The sequence below is a fragment of the Lissotriton vulgaris genome, chromosome 5 (genome assembly GCF_964263255.1).
Source record: "Lissotriton vulgaris chromosome 5, aLisVul1.2, whole genome shotgun sequence".
Lineage (NCBI taxonomy): Eukaryota > Metazoa > Chordata > Amphibia > Caudata > Salamandridae > Lissotriton > Lissotriton vulgaris.
Genome location: NC_141693.1, coordinates 137418522 through 137435069, shown reverse-complemented (window position 1 = coordinate 137435069; position 16548 = coordinate 137418522). Strand labels below are relative to the sequence as shown.

At 45.9% G+C, this 16548-nt stretch overlaps 1 protein-coding gene across 1 annotated transcript in view; it reads left to right on the top strand.

The window, feature by feature from the left end:
- Window positions 1–16548, top strand: part of DBH (dopamine beta-hydroxylase) — a 391011-nt gene that overhangs the window by 300634 nt on the left and 73829 nt on the right. The window contains exon 7 of the mRNA XM_086921073.1: window positions 12755–12898. Coding sequence (XP_086777199.1) covers window positions 12755–12898 — 144 coding nt within the window. The remainder of the gene's footprint in view (window positions 1–12754; window positions 12899–16548) is intronic.

Here is a 16548-nt window from a genome sequence, read left to right as displayed (position 1 = left end):
CATGTGGTAGCGCAAAGATGTGTATCATGCAATTAGTCAGGCTAAATACAACCCTGAATAGGGATCCTATTTCTGGTTGAAACTTGAAAGAAAATGATTGCAGACTGAGCATAGGACACCACATCCAATGGAACGATCATAAATGGCAGCCATTGTCCTGAGCAGGCGCCATGATTAATATGGGCATTCTTCACAAAGAAACTCCAAAAGCAGGAGTTTGATATTGAAAAACAAAAAGGAATGTCCATGACAAGGTGGAAGTTTTCTTGCTGCACGTTGTGTTCCGTATTTTAGTTCTTGTTCAGCTCCGCTGGGCTTTTAGCAAGGAAACAGTACCATGGAATGTCAGCATGGTTCGTCTACGGAAGACTGCATTGTGCCAGGAGTATTAGGATTGTGTTGGAAAGTGGATTATTAGTAGTGGTATATACGCATATACCACTGGCATTAAAGTCACCAACACAATATAGGGCTCGGATTCTTAGAAAATTATTCCCATGCTCAACTCTTGGTAGCTTGGCTGTGAGCAGGCGGGCTTAACTTCAAAGACAGGTATGTAAAGCAATTTAAAACACAAATTCAGTAAATAACTAAGACACAACACACAATAAAAGTCCAACACCAATTTATAAAAATAGGAAATATTTTCTATCTTTAAAATGACACCAAAAAGAAAGGAATCCTATGTAAGGGACTGAAAATATGCAGTTTTAAAGATTTAGCACTATATAGCACATAGAAACCTATAGCATCTATTGGGACATCTGATCATGCTACACTGGGCCAAAGTCAAAGGTTCAGGCCAACCATAATGGAGCCCTGTGCAGCTACCACTTACGGTAGGTTTCTGTCAAAGATTTTACCATCAGACTTGGAAACTTTTCTGGAGCTCTTCTTCTCGGGGTCCCTAGAAGCTCTCAGCCAATCCGGATTCAGTGAGGGTTCGCTAGCTTAACTTGCGACGAGCTCCGGTTCAAACTAATGGAAGTCAGACATCTGGAGCATTTCAGCTGGACAAACCAAGGATCCAGGTCAGCTCGCATTTGATGGTGGACAGCTTTACTCTTGTGGTTCATCCCGGTCACCTCTCCTACGTTCGGACTTAAAACACTTATGGAGCTTTTTCTTCAGGAGTCTCTCGCTGCTCTTCAATAGGCCGGTTTCAGTGAGGGTTCACCGGCTCGAGTTTAAGCCAACTACGGATCAAACTCTGGAAGTTGGACCTTCTGAGCTATTCAGTGGGACAAACTTAGACGGCAGGCCATCTCGTGGTTGATGGTTGCCGGTTTGGCTGGCCTGTTCGATTCGGACCACCTATGGAGCTTTTTGACAAAGTTTTTCCAAAGTTCTCCAAAGTTCTGAAACTTTTTCCTGAAGCTCCCCAGAGGGTACCAAATTGCCCAATACTTACTCCAAGGGCCTGGAAGCTCTAATATGGTCCTTGAAAGTTTGGAACTTCAGTTCCCACAATCCACTTGGACAAAACCCTTACAAAGCCACTGGTAGTGCTCCAGGCTGGGGATTCTTGGTGGTGATGGTCCATGCGAGCTCTGTTAACTTGCAGCTTGCAGGGAGTCCACTCTTTAGTCCAGTTTGAGTCGATCCACTTATGGAGCTTTTTTTACAAAATGTATTCAAATTTCTGAAACTTTTACCTGAAGTTCCCCACAGCCGCGGCCCGTGGAGGGAGTTACGGTGGGGCAGAGAGGCGGGCGGGGGAGGGGAAGGGTGGGGGTGTGCTAAAAACCAGAATATCAATAATTGGAGGTAAGTAAACAATGTAATTAATAAAACAAATTTACTAGCGCGCGCACTGCATCACATTTTGCGATGCAGGGCGCGCTATGAAATTCGTTTTCTTAATTAAGTTGTTTACTTACTTCCAATTATCCATATTCTGGTTTTTAGCACCCCCCACCCTGCCTCTCTACCCCACTGTAACTCCCTCCACGGGCCGCGGCTGGTTCCCCAGAGGGTCCCAAAGTGTCCATACTTACTCCAAGGGTCTGGAAGCTTCAAGATGGTCCTTGAAAGTTTAGGACTACACTTCCCACAATCCACTTGGACAAAACCCTTACAAATCCACTGGTAGAACTCCAGGCTGGAGATTCTTGGTGGTGATGGTCCAGGCGAGCTCTGTTAACTTGTAGCTTGCAGGGAGTCCACTCTTTAGTCCTTTTGAAGCAAGTTAGTCCACAGGGCTGTAGTTCCAGATTGTGCTGCAGGCACAGTGTTCAGAGTGCAGGGCCTGGTTGTTGCAAATCAAACTTCTCAGCATGGACCCTTCTTCTTCCTTTAGTTTCAAGCAGCAGATCTGAAAGGCTCTACCCCTCTCATATACTTATTCCAAGGTCTCTGTATCAAGCAGGAGGCCACTTCTGTCCAATGAGGTGCAGTGCAACACCCTTCAGTATGACCATATCCTCCAAAGTGTGACACCATAGTCTACCAGAAAGCACCATTTCTCCAAAATCCAACACGGCTGATTTTCCACCAGGGAGACAAGAGCTGGCTAAGTAAATCTTCAGGGTGGTTCATCTTCATATTGTCCCTCCCTCTTGCATCTTCTCAGTCCTTCCTTAATCCATCCTGCCATCTGGCTGGGTTCAAAGAGAAGGGGTGTAAATTAAAAAGGCCTCTCCTGCCTGTCTTCCCCTTCCATTGAAGATTTTTGTTCACAACCCCTCCCCCTGCTATGACATTCCTAGGTAGCAGATCCCCACCCTCCCAGAATGGCTCTCTAACCCCAAGGGCTACTTATCACCTAATCAAAGCTGCTTGGCTAATCCATTTAACTCTGACCAATCAAGACAGATCACTGGGAGGCTCAATTGTGGCTAACAGACTATAAAGTCTTATTATAACTGTACATTTTAGGATAAATTCAACAATAGCATATTGCTGGATTTATCAATACCATTCTAGGAAGTCCTTGAATGATATATATTTTTTATGATTCTCCTAGCGGGAATTATTAGTTAATAATTTCTGACCATCTTAACCTATGTGGCTGAACATTTGCAATTGGGAAAATAACTTGTGCAATTTTTCCAACACCAGGGCTTCAACCAATCAATCAATCAGGGGGTTTGTGAAGCGCACTACTCACCCGTGAGGGTTTCAAGGCGCTGGGGAGGGGGTGAAGCTCCGGGTCAGTCGAAGAGCCAGGTCTTGAGGTTCTTCCTGAAAGTGTGCAGTGTTGGGAGCGTCTGATGTTCAACGGGAACTCGTTCCAGGTCTTGGCTGCGATCTGAGTGGGGGCCCTGTGGAATATGTGCGGTGGGCAGGGGTCAGTAGGGGCCCCAGAGTGGGTTTTCTTCATAGTGGTTGTGATGCACTCGACGGTTGCGGGCTCCCAGGACGTGATGTAGGCTTATCAGTGGTGGTGGGTAGGGGGGTGGTGCACTTCGTTCGTTCGCTGAAGTTGTTGTAAAGGGCCTTGATCTTCAGGTGGGAGTGGGCGTTGAGCCTGTCACAGAGTTCCTGGGAAGATGTGATGTCCATGGCTTTGCATGTGAGTTTGGCGAGCTGCCTGCTGAATGACGTTGAACAGTTCCTTGGTGTTAGTTGCATTGGTCTGGATCTTGTCTCTAATGAAGGTCCGTTTGGTGCGTCGGTGGTATTCCTTCAGGGCACACTTGTGGTCGTTCAGTTCTTCCGTGGTTTTCTGGTTTAGCCAGGTTTTCTCTAGGCATCTGCAGGAGTGTCTGGCTTCTAGAAGCTCTGTGTAGAACCAGGTGGCTTTCGGGGGGCGTTGTTTGGCGGGATGGCGGAGGGGTGCTAGCTTGTCGGTGCAGTGGGAGATGCAACTGTGGAATTCCTTGGCTTTGGAGATGATGTCGGTCGTGGTGCTGGAATGGTCCTGGAGGAGGGTGGTGTTAAGGCGTACCTCTGTAACTTTGCTCCAGTTCCTTTGTGGTGGGCGTAGGGCGGGTTTGGGTGTGGTAGTGATGTTGAAGGTGAAGTGGATGCAGTGGTTGTCTGTCCAGAGGTGCTGGGTGGTGTGGCTGAAGAGGATGTTTGTTCCTCCCACGAAGACGGGGTCAAGAGTGTGGCCTTCTCTGTGGGTGGGCATGTTGATGAGCTGCTACGGTCCTAGGTTGTCGAGGTTGTCAAGTAGAGCAGTGGCATTGGGGTCGTTGCCATTGTCAAGGTGGAAATTCAGGTCACCGAGTAGGATGTAGTCCATGGAGGAGATGGTGTGCAGTGCGGTGAGGGTGCCGTGTAGCGTGGTCCGGGGATTATCTGGATCTGGAAGTGGAGGTGTTCTGTGTTGGAATGGAGGTCACTCGTGCTGTATGTGGATAGGTTGAGGGAGATCCTGTGTGCGATGGCGAGTCTTCCTCCTGGGCGGTGCGGGCGGTCCTTTCTCTTGATCTTATAGCCTATAGCCGTCAGGGATGGCGGTTGCGAGGTCAGGACTGGAGGTGGAGTTAGTCCAGGTTTCTGTGAAGAAGGCAATGTCGGGCGAGAGGGGGTCGAGCAGGTCCCAGATCTCAATGGCGTGTCGGTGCAGGGAACGCACATTGAGCAGGATGCAGGTCAGGGTTTTGGTGGTGCGTGCATCAGGCATTCCTTCGGTGACCGCGGGGACTCTGTCTATAGTGAAAGATTTGTGTCAGGGTCTGCACGAGAACTGCCAGTGGCTTATAAAACACTTTTATAAGGACCCTGCCTATATTTACAGGCCTCCACCCTCGAAAACCTAGGGGAGGCTTCAGGGCTTCTGAATGTGTCTAAATAGTGCAGATCCTCACTTCACAGTGCTCCTAGCACAAAAGTCGATTTTGGGAAGCACTTTACTACAATGGGGGTAATGAAATGTGCAATTTTACTAACCCCGGGGTGTATAAAACCTATTTTATAAGGGTCTTCCTTACCTGATCCCCCTTCCTGGGACACCTAGGGGAGATCATGGGGGGTGCCTAATATGCCAAAATATTGTAGTTTATTAATTTGTAAGTACCCCAAAGTGGAGTTTGGGCACAATTTGCTTTTTAAAAGCAGTCTGGCTACACAGGACTGCTTTTAAACTGACCTCAGGCTTCAGCAGTGCACACATGCAAGTGCAGAAAAGCTGCTGGCCTCTAAACTGCCAAGCCCTATTATAGACTAGGGATTGATTTAAAGGTAATTTCAATCCCCCTGCTCTATTATGTACTAGGCCTTAAAGGGAGGTCATGGCAATCATAGGGTTACCCTAACCCATGGTGTACCCTAGTATACGTAGGTGTTTTCACTGTATTCCAAGTGTCTTTTTTAATATAGCACTGGCCCTCAGCCTGGTTAGGCAGAGCTCGGGGGCAGTCAGAGTCAGTTACCACCAGTAAAGTCATCAAACAATTGGGGGTACCCAGGGCACAGGATGACTTTGCTACAAATTGGCATCATCAGCATGAGAAAAAGTCAACCACAAATGGTCGCCGCTGAGATATACGCATTGCTGATTTCTATCACCCTAGTCTTAGGAAAAACAGACTTCGATTAGCTGTTCAAGAACTACTGTGGCCTTACTTTAAAATCCTTTATTTGAATGGGGACCCAGTGTTCAGCTTTAGGCTCCGGCATTCTTAATGTCAATCCTGAGGGTAAAGCAATGTTCTGAGTATTCAGTTTATCTAATATGAAGAAGGGAAATATCTCTACCTTGTGCAGTAGGAGACTGCCCTAGGACCCCCACCATGCAATTCTCGCAACCGGTACATAACCAATGGTGCACCTGTGAAAGCACGCCCCAACGCATAACCTGGCATGGACGATTCATTGAGAGTGAAGCATTTCATCCAGCTGAAATCAGGTTTACACCCACCCTCTGCTACTGCATGACTAACAGTACATCACTAAGCATGGCCATAAATACCCTCGCCAAGCAACTGCAATTTCCAGAGTGCACACAGAGAAATTTGAATGCATTCATTAGTAATAGGTGATAGCTCATCCTGGCACTGCTAAGTCCAACAAGAGAGAAACATTCTTCACACCACCATTCAACCGTGAAAAGCTGCTGCAAGGCTGAGAACACAACATTTCTGGCATACTTCCTAATAATTCTCACAACACAATAAGGTCGAGCTCTGCAAAATACCATTTTATGATTTGTAATGTTAAGCCTGCTGTGTGCTTGTGTACTGAAGTGGTTTGGGCATTTCATCTAAACAAGATGAAGCTGGACAGGTTTCTTAAATGCAGCCTAGATGCTCACAAACCCATAACTGGAAGCTCTTGTTCCAAATAGGTCATCTGCCCAAACAAGTTCCCAATAGGTCTCCACAGGAATTGAGTAGACATATGGCTGCTATATTATATAGCCTTTGAAGGGGTCCTTACTGCAACCGCTTCACAAAAGCATTGGCAAAGCCAATAGGTGTGACCTTTCACATCACTGAAGTACCTCAAGTCCATCATTAGCTGTCCCTATTAAGTCAGGCGTAATGGACTGAAGTCTTTAACAATTCTGCAACCCCCAAGACCTTACTAGTTGTCTCTCTCGAGTCAGAAGCAACTTCTCATAACGTCATTGACAAAGCTGCAGCACCTCACACTGTTACTAGATGTCCCTCTTAAGTTGGATGCACCTGCTTCAAATGTGCTTTACAATGCAGTGTGGGTGTGCCTGCAACATAAACTACACTAATGATATGTGCTTGTTTGGTATAGGATAACAAATAATCTAAGTCAATAGAGTAAATTTCATTAAACATCTTGATTGCTATGGGCCACAAGTGATGACAACCTAGTATATATAGGTGCCAACAATCACTGGTAAATTCATGTGCCTTCAACTTTATGCTTAACAATATTTTCTTTGACCAGCAATATACATGTGTGCCAGTAAAGTGAAGATGTTTATAGTAAAGCAAGGCTGTCCCATTTTTCTGTGTTCTGTGGTGGGAGGAAGCATTATATAAATGCAGTCCGGTGGACATGAGGGTTGATTAAAAGCCCCCTCTATATGTTTATGCTTCTATTACAATGGATTTGGAAAGCAAGAGGCTAGCAAGACACCTACAACTGTCTTTAGACCAGAACTAAAAAGATCCAAAAGAGAAGCCCCAAAAAAACTGTTGAATTGCCTCTTTCGAAACTGAAGCAAGTCTATAATTACAAAGATAGTACTGCAAACGCCTAGGTCAGTAAAAAAACAATGATGTGCCCCTATCAAATTTGTATCCGCAGGTGTTGCTCAAATGACCTTAAGTGAAACCCATGTCAATGCTTGTGAGGAAGACAATAGTAAAATGTCTGTCTTTTTGATTGCTTTATCTACTTTATAATGGCATTCAACATGGTCAAAGAAGCTAAACTGTGCACAAAAATTAAATATGTTTTTCACAGATTACTCCCCTCTTAAAATTTAATTGAAGTGCTTATGGGGAGTGTTGGTCCTGGCCATCTCTCCACTGTCATCCTTAAACGTTTTGCCTTCTCCCTCTCCTTTTTCCTGAAATACTTTGTTGTTGGCTTTTAGGTCTCTGCACATTTTACCACTGGTATCTAGTGCTAAAGTGTGTGTGCTCTCGCCTCTAAACATGGTAAAATTGGCTTACACCAAATTGACACATTTAATTTGCTTGTGAATCCCTAGGAAAGTGGTCCTACATGTACCCTGGGCTTGTAAAATAAATGCTACAACTGGGCCCACAGCAGTCATTGTGGCGCCCACTAAAGCAACCTTTTAAACAAGTCTCAGCCTACATTGCATTCTGTTTGCAGTTTTAACCTGGCAGTTCAACCTCGCAAACGAAACCTTTTGCCAGGACAAAAAATCTTTGAGAAGCAATACTGGACTTGCTCTCTTCATCCCAGGCTAACCTAAGTGACTCCAAAGGTTAGGTGGCTGATCTTCTGCTCTGAGCTACAGGGATTCAACAATCTCCAGAGGCAAAAGCAAAGGCAAGCTAGCCTTCACCCGTCCAAGCCTGTACTGCGCCCAGTGCCAGGAACCCTGGCTCTTCCAACTCCTGAGCCTACTTCTCCACGAACTCCGAGCCCTAGACCCCGGACTCTGCAACAACAACAACTGCTGTCACACCTCGTCCCAGTAGATGGTAGGACACTTCACCTGCAGGCACTGCCTCTTCTCCTGCAACACCTAAACTCCTGCACACATAAGAAACACCACCACGCTGATCATGACCACCCCTGAAAAACTTCACTGCCTCCTGCTCAACGCACGACCCCTCTGCAAACACGCCACTGAGATCTGGGACACCATCACCTCCCTCACCCTGATATCATCTTCCTCACTGAGGCCTGGCTCAACCCCACATCACCTCAGGTATGCCTGTTGGTAACAAGATAGCACTCGGGGACCGCATCAATAAGAACAAAGGTGGAATCGCCATCATCCTCAAGTAAACCATCCACAGCACCCCACTGGGGATGACGCCACCCCGATCATGGAACACCTCAACTTCCAACTCTGAATCAACAACAAAACCATCTACAGACCTCCAGGACTTCACCTCAGTTTCTGCGAGGCCATCCCCAAATTCTTTGCAATGCTCATCATTGACTCAAAACACTACATCTTCCTCTGTGACCTCAACTTTCACCTCAACGACCTCAACAATACAAAATCTGCCAACCTCTTCGAGAGCATGGACAGCATCGGCCTCACCTAACTTGTCACCAACCCCACACACATCACAGGACACACTCTCAGCCCATCTTCATGGCCAGCGACAGAGTTAAGTACAACCATGTCACCAAGATCACCTAGATGGGCCACTCCATTGTCCACTTAACCATCTCTGATTCCCCATCACCTCTCCAAAACTGCCCAGCACTTCACAAAGTAGCTGGAACAAAGGGGCATATTATCAAGGGCCTTAATTCATGTGTTAGCGACCTTTTCCGGTTGCTAACGCATGAATTAATTATCGCCCTATTATCAAAGCGTCGCTAACTCCGGTTAGCGACGCATTTCATGCGTTATTCATCGCCCCCACGCTGGGGGCGATGAATAACGCTAGAGAGATGCAGGGTGGGCGTTTCCACGTCCAACCACATGTAAAATGTGGTTGGAGGTGGGATTGCCTTATTCACAAGGGAGGCCTTGGGAGAAGGAGACCTGCGATAAACGCATCTATCGCAGGTCTCCCAACGCCTGCTTTTAGTACGTGTTAGGCATTGCTAACATGAGGGGGTGGATCATAAAGCTGAATCCACCCACCCATATTATCAAGGCACACATTAGCGCATGAAAACAGCGCTTGTTTTCACGCGCTAATGCGACCTATCGACGATTTCACATCGCCTGTTGGCTTTAGCGTTGAGAATACGCTGCTAACAGGCGACGTGAAATCGGCGATAGATTTTTCCACGTTATCAACGCTGTGCGATATTTTTTGCACAGCGTTGTTAATATGCCCCGAAGTCTCATAAAGCCAATGGACTGACGTCCTCAACACCTCCCTTCCGCATGGCGTAACCAACCTAGCACAGTCTGTCAAGAACTTCTCTGCCTGGATCACCAAATGCGCCGACAGAGTGGCCCCGTGAAGCCCATCAAACTCAAAAGGGCCTCCAAACAAACCAGCTAGTACACTTCAGAACTAAGCACCTTGAAACGTAACTGCAAACAATTTCAATGGAGATGGCAGACTAGCAAGGAGCTCACAGACTGAGCAGCATTCAAGACATCCCTCAATCAATACCACCAGCTCCGGAAACAGACAAAAAGGAGCCCCCTTGCTGACCGCATCAAAGGAAGTTCTAACCACAGCCAAGAACTCTTCAACATCATCAGAGAGTTCTCCAACCCCTCAGCACCCAAAAATACCATCACAACTTCCCAGGAACTCTGTGATACCCTGTCAAACTTCTTCAACGATAAAATCTCCTGCATCTATAGAAACTTCAAACCCCAACCCACCACCACTGACACCCTCAGCCTTCTCGCTCCCACAAAGCACAGCACTGACCACCTGCTCACCACTTGGGACCAGTTCACCACACAAGACACCCGAGCCATTATTAACTCCACCCACTCAGGAGTTCCCATGGCCCCCTTGTCCCTACCACATCTTCAACTGCTGAAGTAAGACAATCAGCAATGAGCTCACCACCATCTTTAATGCATGCATCCATCACCGCACCTACCTTTCCTGAAGACTTGAAACACACAGAAGTCAAACCCCTGCTCAAAAAACCCTCCGTTGACCCCAACGATCTCAGGAATTACCACCCCATCTCACTGCTGCCCTTCTCCGCCAAAGCCCTAGAAACGGTCTTCAACCACCAACTCACTTAACACCCCAAGAACACCAATCTTCTGAATACCTCTCAATTTGGAATTCCACGCTAACCAGAGCACCGAAACCGCCATCATCGCAGCCACAGATGACATCAGGTCACTCCTTGACCTGGGAAAACCAGTGTTCCTGATCCTCCTCAACCTCTCAGCTGCGTTCGACACAGTAGCTCACTACATTCTCATCTAAAGGCTTCCCCACATTGGAATTCAAGGAGACGCCCTCAAATGGATTGCTTCGATCATCACCGGAAGAACCAGAGAATCTGTCTACCTCCCTTCACCTTGGAACGGAAGATCACCATCTGCGGTGTCCCTCAAGGTGTCAACAACACCCAGCTCATCCTCTCACTATCAGAAAACCCCTCTGCCATGCTGACCAACTTCCATAGGTGCATGACAAGTGTCGCTGACTGGATGATAGACAACTGCATAGAACTGAACATGGACAAGACAGAAGTGCTGATCTTTTGGAACAACAACTCCCCGTGGAATGACTTCTGGTGGCACCCCGAACTAGGACCCTCCCCCACGCTGACCGACCATGCCTGGAACTTTGCCAACAGTAAGCTCACAATGAAAAGACAAATCAATGCAGTTTCATCTACCTGATTCCTCACCCTTAGCATGCTCCGTAAGATCTTTAAGTGGCTTCCTATTTATACCAGATGAATTGTCACCCAAGGAGCTGTCATCTGGCCGGCTAGACAATAGCAATGCACTCTACATTGGAATCTCCTTCTACCTCCCAAAGAGACTGCAGACCATACAACAGCAGCCAGACTCATCCTTGACCTCCCTAAGAAGACCCACATCACACCAGACCTCAAGAAGCATTCTGGCTCCCCATTCAGAAGAGATGATCCATACCTTCAATGTCCTACACAACCTAGGGCCAGCATACATCAACCACTGCCTCAAGCACCACCTTCCTTCCAGACACCGGCACTCCACCTCCCTCCTTCTCGCTCACACCCCGCATCTGCTGCATCAACAGTGGAGGTCGTTCCTTCTCATATCTAGCTGCGGAGTCCTAGAAAGAGCTACCACTTCACCTACGGTACTCAAGCTCTCTGCCGAAAGTCAGGAAGGAGCTCAAGACCTTACTGTTCAAGTGAAACCTCCCTGCAACAGGGCTCTCAGCACCTGGACACCATCATGGGAGATTAGCCATGTTATAGAAATCCTGATTGGTGTATTGTTTGAGGTATGGCTCTGGCACTTCACCTCTTAGGACATGCACCTCTTCTCTAAGGTATGTGCTGCCAAGCATCACACTCTTCCAAACATTTCCTAGGAGGATTACATGGTGTTTTGCTCTCCACTGAAAGACATTAGCAGTAGACTGATGACTGTGGCTTTTCTGCCATCTTATCGCATTCAGAAGCACACATTATACTACAGGTGGCTCCGGTGGCGAGTACAGATGAGACCTCATGTTTTCCCACTTAGAGGACAAAGGATGTCTGTTTTGTCTAGCATTTGGACATGTTCCTTTTGTTTGTCTGGCATTGTGTCCTCTGCTGTGAGGTACAGGGACTCTCCACCTGCATGTTCTGGGATGACGCAGACTTTGAGTGTCCATCTGTCTGACAAGCCAGGTGCTCCTGACCTTTCACTGTTCCACCGGTCCACTTTTGGTTCTTGGGCCATCTGCTTTGAACAAACGTGCAAAATGGTTATCTCTTTTGCACATTAAGGGGCAAATTTATGATAACTGGCGCATCCCCAGGGATGCGCCAGTTATTTTGCGCCGCTGCTCCGCCACCCATGGTGCGTCGCATTTACAATGCGGCGCACCATGGGGCAAAAACGGCACAGATGCGTGGCACATCTGTGCCGTGAAGGTGGCGCATTGCTGGAGTTGCGTCGCAAGCGCGACCCAGCTAAAGCAAGGCTCGGGGTGCCCCATCTTTACAATGCTGCATCAAGACCTACGCCTGCTTCAAGCAGGCGCACGGTTTTGACGCAGCATTGGCCTGAAAGTGACTGAGTGAAATCTTATCCACTTTTGCGAGGTGCACCTGCCCTGGAACACCCACATTGTGCCGGAACGCCAACAAGTGGCGCAGGGCTTTACAACGTGACGCAGTGTTGTGTACAGTTGGTTAATGTGCAATTGCACTGTTTCGTAGCACTACATATAACAGAAGTAAAAATTACACAATTGGTTTCTTTCTGAGGGATGAAAGGCTGAGTCAAGGCTACCAGGATCAACCTCACACACAGAAGTCAACAGCGAATGATTAAGGCTTGTCTGGGTCATGCATGCCTCCTATACTCAACTAAACCCAATGCACATTGAAGGGCGTGTCCTCAAGGCTTGTTGTGATGTGTTAAACAAACTTGTTTTTTGCATCATTAAAGGTACCCACGTAAGATCAGAGTAAGACTCTGTGGCTGTGACCAGACTGGAAGAATATCTATGGTGTATTAATGATGTATTGTTTCTAATGTACTCACACCACAATGACAACTTCCCTAATATCTGTTTGCTAGGCACTTCCCACGGATGGGATTCACATCTTCGCCTCCCAGCTGCACACTCACCTGACAGGGAGGCAAGTGAGCACCGTCTTAGTTCGAGAAGGCAGAGAAGTTGGCGTTGTGAATGAAGACAAACATTACAGTCCACACTTCCAGGTATCCATGGAGCTGAGGGTCTACTCCATGCCTCACAGAGGACTCACTCATAGGGGTGCCTGATGCTTCTTAGCTCTTGTCTGTTTGCATTATGTGTTGATTTATAGTAAGTCCGAGCAGTGAATGTGAACTATATGTAAAATAACTGGACTTTAAATTGTAAACCCCCTGAGGCCACAGATGCGAACTAGTTTCAGTAAATTAAACATTTGAGTATCTGAGCGGGATCTGTAGCGGCTTTACTTGGTTTTAAGACACCTCAAAGTGGTTTCGGCTTGGCAAGGAAAATCCGCAATTGAGGCCGGCAGGCCTGGCAGGCTGACCAGGTCATAATATGGAGTATGCAGGTACAGGAGATGCTATAAAATGCAGGGAGCTGGTCATGGTGTTAGCATATGGCCTGCCGAACAACTTTCTGCTCCTGAGCCCTGCTTCAAAGCCACCAATGCAAAGTTCCATTAGGTGGCCACATTCCCCCAGCTCCATCCAGCAGGCCCTAGAGGGATTATTTTTCAAAGAGATTGAAACAGTTGAAGACGCTCCTTCTTTTTCAATCCATAGCACTTTTTTGGTCTCCATCATTACTGGCCTGTGCTCTGATAAAATCAATACACGATCAGCCTACAAAGCCCACCCTCAAACCTCAAAAAGAGACCCAGCCACATATGACTCCCTTTAATTCCAGACCAGATCCGAACTCCACACCACTCCTCAGCAGGATCCCATCCTTTCCTCTCTCCCTACACAAGGCTTAGGCACCAGCTTCCTCTCCCACTGCATGAGGCCCAGGCTCTCCAAGGCTGGACTGTCCGTACCGGGATTCTGGTGTTTGCCCAGGATGCTGGGAGGGAGGGGCCGGTTTTGTTCCTTTAATATCCAGCAGTTTTCAGACTACAATAAAAATGTCAAGATAACTCCGGAGACTAGTGTTCCTGTTGGAGAGGGATCAGAGGTTTGGCTAGGCAGTTTTGACTCATTTAAAGTAGGGCAGAGGGTTAATATGCCTGCTGCAAATAGTGTGTATGATGCATATCACAGAACTGTATTTTATGTGGATAGCTCAGTGGTTAACTGCTTTTGTCATGGAGATCTTGTTGTTCCCTGCAGTTCATAAGTTGCAATCGTAATATAGCACAGTGAGCTATGAACCTGCTTCAAAGAGCAGCCTGCAAACTGCATGATACAGGTTAGAAAGTTATGTTTTTCCCCAGCCTTTCATTATCCTAAATATACTCAAATGGTTTATTTTGCTAGATATCAATTATTAGTAGTAAAGCCAAACATAACCACTGTGTTGAGTTTTGAATCGTGAGTTTGTGCTTCTCCAGACCAAGTACTCTTAAAAAATGTCTAAAAGTATGGATGCCATTTGAATCCTACACCTTGTAGTCACCTTTGTCTTATGTAATATTTTTTGTACACTGACTTACACGCATATGATTAATTTTCTCTGTATGTGTGTGTGATATAAAGTTGCTCCGGAACCCTACATTAATATAAGAGGTGCTAGAAAACAAACAAAATTAAAGCAAGAAAGGGGCTACGCAGAGATGAGAGGCACTGTTGGAGAGTGAAAGTGAGGAAATATGTGGAGGAGGTTGTCATGGGGAGGCAAAAATCCACTACAAAAATGCACTGAGTGCCATAATAGCTAAAGCCAGCACTGCTGTGTCACGTATCGGGGCTTAGGATGCTAACATCCCTCTAAATGGTCTTTCATTGTGTTCTCAGCTTCTTGGCTGTGCTTAACTGGGAATGTGTGCATTTATTTTATATGTAAATTCGTGTTTCATGCTTGACATCTTCTATGTTTGTGTTCTCCATAAAAATGTCGGCGGGTATAACAGGGTACCCTGGTGCATTGTAAGGTCAACATTTACTATGCTTTTAAAGCAAATGCAATTGAATATATAAGGGAAATGGGTTGTAGAATGAACATTTTTTGTCACTTGTTCCAAATTTTCATTGGGGAAACACTTCCCTCATTCCGCTTCTCCTGCACTATTTATCCTGTGTGCATCTTTCTAAATTCCACTTCTCCTGTTCTATTTATCCTGTGTGCTTCTTTCTGCATTCCCCTTCTCCTGTACTATTTATCCTGTATGTTTCTTAATGTATTCCACTTCTGCTGTACTATTTATCCTGTGTGCTTCTTTCTGCATTCCCCTTCTCCTGTACTATTTATCCTGTATGTTTCTTAATGTATTCCACTTATGCTGTACTATTTATCATGTGTGCTTCCTTCTGCATTCCACTTCTCCTGCACTATTTATCCTATGTGCTTCTTTTTGCATTTCCACTTCTCCTACACTATGAGTCCTGTGGGCTTCTTACTTCATTCTACTTCTCCTGCACTATTTATCATGTGTGCTTCTTCTTTCTGCATTTCACTTCTCCTGTACTATTTATCCTGTGTGCTTCTTTCTGCATTTCACTTCTCCTGCACAATGCATCTTATATGCTTCTTTCTGCATTCCCCTTCTCCTTTACCTTTTATCCTGTGTGCTTCTTCTTCCTTCATTCCCGTTCTCCTGCACTATTTATCTGGTGTGCTTCTTTCTGCATTCCCCATTTCCTGTATTATTTATCCTTTGTGCTTCTTTATGCATTCCACTTCTCCTGCACAATGTATCCTCTGTGCTTCTTTCTGTATACCGCTTCTGCTGTACTGTTTATCCTGTGTGCTTCTTCCTTCATTCCACGTCTCCTACACTATTTATCCTGTGCGCTTCTTTCTTTATACCCCATCTCCTGCACTGTTTATCCTATGGGCTTCTTTATGAATTCCACTTCTACTGTACTATCTATCTATATATCTATTTATCCTGCATATTTCTTTCTTCCTTCTTCTGCACTACTTATCCTGTGTGTTTGTTTCTGTATTCCACTTCTCCTGTACTATTTATCATGGGTGCTTCTTTCTACATTCCACTTCTCCAGCACTATTTATCCTGTGTGGTTCTTTCTGCATTTTGCTTATCCTGCATTATTTATACTGTGTGTTTCTTTCTGCATTCCACTTCTCCAGCACTATTTATCCTGTGTGGTTCTTTCTGCATTTTGCTTATCCTGCATTATTTATACTGTGTGTTTCTTTCTGCATTCCACTTCTCCAGCACTATTTATCCTGTGTGGTTCTTTCTGCATTTTGCTTATCCTGCATTATTTATACTGTGTGTTTCTTTCTGCATTCCACTTCTCCTGCACTAGTTATCCTTTGTGCTTCTTTTTGCATTTGCACTTCTCCTGTAATGTTTATCCTGTGTGTTTCTTTCTGCATTCCACTTTTGCTGTTCTATTTATCCTGTGTGCTTCTTTCTGCATTCCCCTTCTCCTGTACTATTTATCCTGTATGTTTCTTAATGTATTCCACTTATGCTGTACTATTTGTCATGTGTGCTTCCTTCTGCATTCCACTTCTCCTGCACTATTTATCCTATGTGCTTCTTTCTGCATTTCCACTTCTCCTACACTATGAGTCCTGTGGGCTTCTTACTTCATTCTACTTCTCCAGCACTATTTATCATGTGTGCTTCTTCTTTCTGCATTTCACTTCTCCTGTACTATTTATCCTGTGTGCTTCTTTCTGCATTTCACTTCTCCTGCACAATGCATCTTATATGCTTCTTTCTGCATTCCCCTTCTCCTTT